This window comes from Colobus angolensis, unplaced genomic scaffold, assembly GCF_000951035.1.
Source record: "Colobus angolensis palliatus isolate OR3802 unplaced genomic scaffold, Cang.pa_1.0 Scaffold177, whole genome shotgun sequence".
Classification (NCBI taxonomy): domain Eukaryota; kingdom Metazoa; phylum Chordata; class Mammalia; order Primates; family Cercopithecidae; genus Colobus; species Colobus angolensis.
In genome coordinates, this window is record NW_012114899.1 from 1242649 (window position 1) to 1251267 (window position 8619).

At 40.2% G+C, this 8619-nt stretch overlaps 1 protein-coding gene across 1 annotated transcript in view; it reads left to right on the top strand.

Annotated features, from left to right (window-relative positions):
• Positions 1–8619, top strand: part of ASAH2 (N-acylsphingosine amidohydrolase (non-lysosomal ceramidase) 2) — a 72365-nt gene that overhangs the window by 1344 nt on the left and 62402 nt on the right. The window contains 2 exon segments of the mRNA XM_011938756.1: positions 1885–2111; positions 5081–5230. Coding sequence (XP_011794146.1) covers positions 1885–2111; positions 5081–5230 — 377 coding nt within the window.

Consider the following 8619-nt stretch of genomic DNA (forward strand, 5'->3'; position numbering starts at 1 on the left):
GCACACCTGTAATCCCAGCTACTCGGGAGGCTGAGGCAAGGCAGGAGAATCACTTGAACCCAGGGATCAGAGGTTGAAGTGAGCCAAGATCACACTACTGCACTCAAGTCTGGGTGACAGAGCAAGACTCCATTAAAAAAAAAAAAAAGAAAAGGAATTATTCAATTTTAGCTCTTAAAATTAGGAAATCAGGAGGCTGAGACTCAGGGAGGTTATTAATAATTATAGTAACTATTCTTATAGCTGTAGTTACTGTTTATTAAATGGTTTCTCTGTTGAGCACTATAGTGAGGATTCTAGAATATTTTCTCATCGAATTATCACAAAAATCCTGTAAGGGTTGATGCTAGTTTACATTAGTTTACATTAGTAAACTGTTTACATTAGTTTCATTTTACACTTGGGGAAACGGAGACCTTGAGATTGCAAATAACATACCCTTAGCTATGTGTTAGCTTTGGCTTTAGTTGGCATGACATTCCTATGCTGGTAGCAGTGAAGCAATAGCGAAGATGCCTGCTCCACTCCTTGCAATACTTGATGTCTTGAAGAAAATCTCGACTTGGGAATGAGAAGACATGGATTCTAACTCCATCTAGAATTTGGTCGAAAGAGCATCAGATTCTGAGTTTGAGGATCTGGATTGCATACCAGAATCATCACATGCTCTCCATTAACTATTGGTTAAGTCAATTTTCTGATTTTCAGTTTTCTCATCTGTAAAACTGAGAAGATTATGTTAGGTGATCTCTAAGTTTTTTGAGCTCTGAATTTCTAGGATTTCAGAAGGAATCAGCTATAAATCTCTTGCCTAAGTACTTTCTGACCATGAATGCCTTGTGACACTGATATTTGATGCCTTGGCAACTCCTGACTCTTGTCTGGGGAATGGAAATAAACAAAATAATGATTATATAAAATGTTTAAATAGGTAAAGAAAATCAAAGCTACATATTAGCCATTGTTCCAAGTTTATAATATTAGTGAACAGAGATATTATTCAAAACAACCCCAGAAAGCAGGATATTATTATAATCTCTATTTTATAGACAAGAATTGGGGTGAAATAGGTTAAGGAATTTGATCACTTAGTAGGTGGTAGATTCAGGTTTCAAACCAGGCAGTTTGTTTCTGTCAACTGTCTTCTCACAAAAATCCTGTATGTCATTCTGCTTCCCTTGATATTTGTATGTGTGTGTATAATAAATATATATGCATACATTAATATAGAATATATGTGTATAAACACACACATAGATATGAATATATAAATATTAGAATAATTAATATGAAATTATATCAACATGTATACAGTGATCTAGGTTGCATTAAAAATGAGTCTTTAGAAGGTCAAAGAAGATCAGAGCCAAGGCAGAGTCAGCAGGGTGGCATCCTGCAGGTGAGGAGTTGAGTCGGATCTAGGTGTGATGGAAATGGACTAACTCTGAAGCAGGTGGTGGAGTTTGGTAGGTGGAGAGGAAAGGAGTGAGGAGTCTGGATAGAAAGAATGGAAGAAACCAATCCCCAGATGTTGGATTCATTAAACCTGGCACCTGTTTAGCTTAGCTGGAAAAGAAGAGCAGGGAGTTGAGTGAAGGCAGTGAGTTTGACAAGGAATGGCTCGTGATGAGGAGTTGAAGGACATTTGACAGAGGCCTTGATCATTAGTCTGAAACATCTCTCATCCAAGAAAAAGATCCCGTTTAGGATTATGATTTTTAAACAGATTCCTGAGATGTTTCTCTCTATATATTTTTATGTATAAGAAATATATAAAGAGTTTTCCTTATGAACCTGAGCCTATATGTTGTATTCTAATTGATGTTGACAAATAAGAGGGCTGAAATGTTGTTTCTCAAATCTCTTATTCTGTTTTGGATTCAGGAGGCCATTTTTTTTCAACCACCCCAAACCCTCCAGCCACCCAGGGCTCCACAGCCACCCAGAGCTCCACAGCCACCCAGCGCTCCACAGCCACCCAGAGCTCCACAGCCACTCAAACTTCTCCAGTGACTTCAACCCCAGAGCCACCTCTATTTCAGAACTTCAGTGGCTATCATATTGGTGTTGGACGAGCTGACTGCACAGGACAAGTAGCAGATATCAATTTGGTAAGTAGACAATGGATTCCTTAAGGAGACTGTGAAACAACCAATTTTGTTATTTTACAACCTGCATTCATTTCTGATTATTACAACATCATCATTATTTTCTTCTAGCTTTTTAATTGACCTTGCTGCTGTCTAGCACTATGAATTTCATACTAGAAGGAAGAGGAAAACTTTTATTCAATCATAACTCCCCTGTAAAGTCCATTGGCCTTTTTTCTTTTTTTTTTTTATGAGCAGAAGTGGCAGAGATGGCAAACTCAAATATGACAGGGGGTGAGCAAGTACCGTAAATGACATCACCAGGCCAGTGTAACATAAGAAATGTCTAGTGAATCCTCAGTTTGGGAGTGGGAGGCAGTAGGAAATGGTGGGGACTTTGAGGGGAAAAACAGCACAAAGAAAGTATATGGATTTAGCTGATTGTTGCCATGTAAGAATGGGGACTCAGGGCTGCCCTATTTTGCAGTATTTTAGAAGAAGCCCCAAAATCCCCAGATTAAAGAGTTGAAGTTTCAAATATCTTACTTAAAAAATAAAGGCAACTCTAGCTAAAACTGGAAACCTAGGTTGCACCAATATGTGAAAGCAAATGAAACTTCTATGTGTCAGGTGTGGCCTATTGACTGCTAGTCTTGTCTATGTGATGGAAATACCCATTTATGTCAGTGCTTCCCTAGGAAACCAGAGCATGAAGTTGTCTAATGGGATTCACTCCCTGCCTCTAAGTAATCTTTACATTCCAGGTATGATTCTTGACTGTATGTTCTGAAAAAGTGATCCTGGAATGTGAACCCTAAATAAACACTCCCAGGAGGGGTAAAGCAAACAGTAGAGGGGGCATTCTGAAGACCTGGGTGTAGTTTTATGGGTAAATTTTATGACATGGTGAGAGAAGTGACTTGGGATAGGTGTATGTGATCTGATTTGGCTTAGAGAGTTGTAGAGTCCTAATAAGTCAGGGGCCCCAGCGCTGGGGAGAACAACTGTTCTGAGAAATGACTAATCATAGATAACCTGCTGCCACAACATCCTGTTCCCAAATACCTCACTCTGCATGTAGCCCCAGCAGCCCAACCTTGTTCTGCATATGTCCCGCTCCAGCATGACCCTATATAACTTCCCTCCAGCCCCTGCTTCTTTGTGTATTGCGGGAAGTCAGGGATGGAGGGACCGACTGAAGCCATGGCAGAAGAACATAAATTGTGAAGATTTCATGGACATTTATTAGTTCCCCAAATTAATACCTTTATAATTCCTTACACCTGTCTTTACTGCAGTCTCTGAACATAAATTGTGAAGATTTTGTGGACACTTATCACTTCCCCAATCAATACCCTTGTGATTTCCTATGCCTATCTTTACTTTCATCTCTTAATCCCATCATCTTCGTAAGCTGAGGAGGATGTACGTCACCTCAGGACCCTGTGATGATTGTGTTAACTGCACAAATTGTTTGTAGAGCATGTGTGTTTGAACAATATGCAATCTAGGCACCTTGAAAAAAGAACAGGATGACAGCAATGCTCAGGGAACAAGGGAGATAAGACTTTGGACTCTGACTGCCAGTGAGCCAGGTGGAAAAGAGCCATATTTCTCTTCTTTCAAAAGCAAATGGGAGAAATATTGCTGAATTCTTTTTCTCAGCAAGGAACATCCCTGAGAAAGAGAATGCATCCCTGAGGGTAGGTCTCTAAATGGCCCCCTTGCGGGCAGCTGTCTTTTACAGTCAAAGCTGAAAGGATGAAATAAGCCCCAGTCTCCTGTAGCACTCCCAGGCTTATTAGGATGAGGAAATTCCCGCCTAATAAATTTTGGTCAGACAGGTTGTCTGCTCTCAAACCCTGTCTCCTGATAAGATGTTATCAATGATAATGCGTGCCCAAAACTTCATTAGCAATTTTAATTTCGCCCCATCCTGTGGTCCTGTGATCTCACCCTGCCTCTATTTGCTTTGTGATATTTTATTACCTTGTGAAGCATGTGATCTCTGTGACCCACACCCTATTCGTACACTCCTTCCCCCTTTTGAAAATCACTAATAAAACCTTGCTGGTTTTATGGCTCAGGGAGCATCATGGAACCTGCCAACATGTGATGTCTCCCACGGGCACACAGCTTTAAAATTTCTCTCTTTTGTAATCTTTCTCTTTATTTCTCAGACCAGCTGATGCTTAGGGAAATAGAAAATAACCCACGTTGAATATTGGGGGTGGGGTTTTCCCTGATATTTGCAGACAGCCCCTTCTCTGCTGTGCTGCCTGTTGTACCCTTGCAACATACTTTCTTACTTTCCCTAATAAATCTGCTTTTCTTTACCTATGGCTGTCTTGGTAAATTTCTTTACCACCCCATGTCATGGGCTGTAAATGAATTTGCCAGCCAGTTGCACCCACAACAGGAATGATACTATGGTAAAAGCCAGGGTGAGGTACCCTCTGTGAAGAATACTTAATTATGAAGATACCATTTTCTTCAGAAAACAAAATCATACACTAAACAATCAACATGAGAGAACCTTCAATCTTTAAAATGTTCCTGGGCAATGTGAGGTGGAGGTAGAGGAAATATTTTTTCCTGTACATCTTAGACAGGCAGGAGAAAAAGAGCCATTGCCCAAACCAGAAAGGCTAGAAAGATCTCACGTGTTAGTGTTAGTAATAGCATTTCCAAAGTCTCACCAACTCCCTCCTGCCCATAAGCCAGGGAACAGCTTCTGCCAACCTGATCGATTCTTTGCCTTTGCATCTTTCTATATGGAAGATTCAAGCCTCTTTTATGACATTTTTCAGTTTTCTTTCTTCCTTTTTCTTTTTAATTTTTGAAAACATATATTCTCTCACTCAGAGCCACCATGTCATATGGATGTTTTTTCTTTGTCTTTCTGCAGTCATCTATATTGTATGTTTGTGCCTGGTTTCTAGTAGTAGGGAAGTGAGACAGAGCAGTTCTGATTGTCTCTTCCTCTTTAGATGGGCTACAGCAAATCTGGCCAGAATGCACAGGGCATCCTCACTAGGCTGTACAGTCGTGCTTTCATCATGGCAGAACCTGATGGGTCCAATCGAACAGTGTTTGTCAGCATCGACATAGGCATGGTATCCCAAAGGCTCAGGCTGGAGGTAAGTGATTTGAAAGGAGAAAGGAATTAAGAAATGATATGGTTTAAGGAACAGTTGATGAATGTGACAGGAACTAATTCCTCTCGGTTTCTCGTTCATTGAAATTCTACTACCTTCAGTGTTATAGACTCTTGACAATATAGCAGATAATCTTACAAGAAGAATGATCCTCACTATTTCAGTCTAAGTTATCTTGGTCAAAAGTTGCTTTCAATTCTGCTGATGACTCATTGTCATTATTAATGCTAATGTTTTTATTGAAAGTTTATAATGTGCCAGGTTACATTTATATATATATATATGTATATATATATTCCCTTATTTAATCCTCCCTGTTAGAAGTTGGGAGAGTACCAATTAATCACTAAGCCCTTCCTCAGATTCTCAGACAATTGAGAATACATGTGAGGAATCAGATGTGAATTAAAATATAACATTGAAATGAGGTTGACCATGAATTAGTAGTTATAGAAGCTGGGTAATAGGCACATAGGGATTCATTATAGTATTCTGATTGTTTTTGTATGGATTTGAAATGGTCAAAGCCATACAAAAGGAGGAAGAGGAGGAGAGAGAGAGAGAGAGAGAGTGAGAAAGCGAGCAAGCAAGCAAGCGACTGATAGAACTTCCGATTCTATCTTTCTAAGGCAATTTCTAAGCCCTGACCCAGTTATATTTTCTACATGGGATCAGGTCACTAAGAGAGTATGTGTTCTGTTAATGTCTGCTCACATAATCATGAATGTGAGAAAGAGGAGCGGCTGGATCTTTGACCAGAACAATGACCATAAAGGTCCATTATGCAATGTCAGGTTCTGCTAGCCTCACCTATTAAACACTTTTCTCCTCATGCCATGTGAAGGGGCCAGTGAGAGGGATGATGAGATGGCCTAAAAGTATCACTTTAACATTGTTCCCTTTTGGGGAGGAGAGTTGAAGCCTCCCCCATCTAAGGAGACATGAAGACAGGGGATGAAGTGTCTTCTCCACTCCTGCACTTACCACAAAACAGTGAGGTGGCTTTGTTGTTATTTCCATTTTCTGGGTAAGAAAACTGAGTCTTGGAGAAGATAGGTAGCTTTCCAAATTTCACACAGTTAGCAAATGGTAGAATTGGATTCTGAACACAGGTATGGTTAATCCCTGAGTCCACATTCTTTTTTATTTTTTTGTCATTTTACATGTGCAGAACGTGGAGTTTTGTTACACAGGTATACAAGTGCCATGGTGGTTTGCTGGACCCATCAACCCATCATCTACATTAAATATTTCTCCTAACGCTATCCTTCCCCAGCCCTCCATCCACCAATAGGCCCCAGTGTGTGATGTTCTCCTCCCTGAGTCCATGTGTTCTCATTGTTCACCTCCCACTTAAGAGTGAGAACATGTGGTGTTTGGTTTTCTGTTCTTGTGTTAGTTTGCTGAGAATCATTGTTTCCAGCTTCATCCGTGTCCCTGTGAAGGACATGAACTCACCCTTTTTTATGGCTGCATAGTATTCCATGGTTTATATCTGCCACATTTTCTTTATCCAGTCTATCATGGATGGACATTTGGGTTGGTTCCAAGTCTTTGCTATTGTGAATAGTGCTGGAATAAACGTGTGTGCATGTGTCTTTATAGTAGATACATTCTTAAAAGTGACATTATTCTATACTCTTAGAGGGAAAAATGCATTGACCACTTGCTTTTTGTAAGGTACTTTGCTAGTGTCACTTTAGGGGACATATAACTAAGTAAGTCATAATTCATCTCCTTTATGAGATCATTTTCTAGTTGGTGGATAGAAGGAAGGACTGTGAAATATAGAGATATACAGAAGTATACAGATAGCTATAATTAACCGAAGGAAGGTACAGTAGGATAGTAATTGTCTATTACTGGGTAGGAAATTACCCTAAACTATAATGGCTTAAAACAACAAACATTTATTATCTCACATGATCTATGGGTTAGGAATTCTATCTTGGCTAGGTGGCTCTGGTTTAGGTTCTATGGCAATCAAGGTGATGGCAAAGGAGGAGTCATCTGAAGGTTTGACCCAGGCTTGAAGGTCCACTTAAAAGATGGTTTGTTCATGTGGCTGTTGGCCAAAGGCCTCAGTTCCTCACTCTTCCTATCCTTACAACACAGTAGCTAGATTCCCTCAGAGTGAGTGACCCAAGAGAACGAGCAAGGAGGAAGCTACAGTGCACCGTATGACCCAGGTTTAGAAGTTATACACCATTACTTTCACCCTGTTATATTCATTAAGCAAGTCACTAAGTCCAGCTCACACTCAGTGGTGAAAAAGTAAGCTTTACTTCTTGAAGGGCAAAGTATCTGAGACTTTGTGGACATATGGTCTTTTAAGATCACCAATGGGGATTCAAGAAATGCAAATTAGGAAAACATTTTCATGGTAGAAGTGACACTTGAGTGAGCAGAATTTTAAATGGTTAGGATGGGAAGGGAGAGAAATCTGATGGAAAAAACAGAATGAACACAGAGAGGCATGAAGGAGGGATATAGACTCTTATGAGGGAACAGAGGAGATCTATTAGGACATACGGAGGCATGTAGTTGGAGATGTATCTGGAAGATATGTTTGTCATAATTGCAGAGGGCCTGAGATGCCAGCTTGTTTTTAATTCTGTGGGTGATATGGACTCTGAGAAATCTTCTGAGTGGCAGAGTGATGTAAACACCATTTTGTTTTAGGATGATTAAGCAGGTAGAGATGTTTGATATGGATTGGAATAGAGTGGAACTAGAAGTGAGGACAAAAATTAGCAGACTCTTTAAAGTGATACTGAGGCTCTATTGGTGAGGGTCCAGTTAAGAAAACAGTAATCATCATACTAGGTATTTCAAACAGAGGTATTTCACCCAGGGGAGTTTTATAAGATGTTAAAAGGCTGAAGGAACAAGAAAGGGAAATTGGAGTTGCTGGAAGGGTTTTTATTTTTTATAACTTTGCCTAACAATTTCCCCCTTTATCATGTGAGGCTGGCACAAAGATCTTAAACTAATGTGATGCCAGTGAGACTACATGGTGGTGGGATAGGAAATTAAATGTGAGTCGGCCGGGCGCGGTGGCTCACATCTATAATCCCAGCACTTTGGGAAGCTGAGGTGGGTGGATCACTTGAAGTCAGGAGTTTGAGACCAGCCTGGCAAACATGGTGAAACCCCATCTCTAATAAAAATACAAAAATCATCCAGGCATGCTGGCAGGTGCCTGTAGTCCCAGCCACTTGGGAGGTTGAGGCAGGAGAATTGCTTGAACTTGGGAGGTGGAGGTTGCAGTGAGCCAAGGTCAAGGTCACTCCATTGCACTACTCCAGCCTAGGTGACAGAATGAGACTCTGACTCAAAAAAAAAAAAAAAAAAAAAAAAAAAAAAAAAAA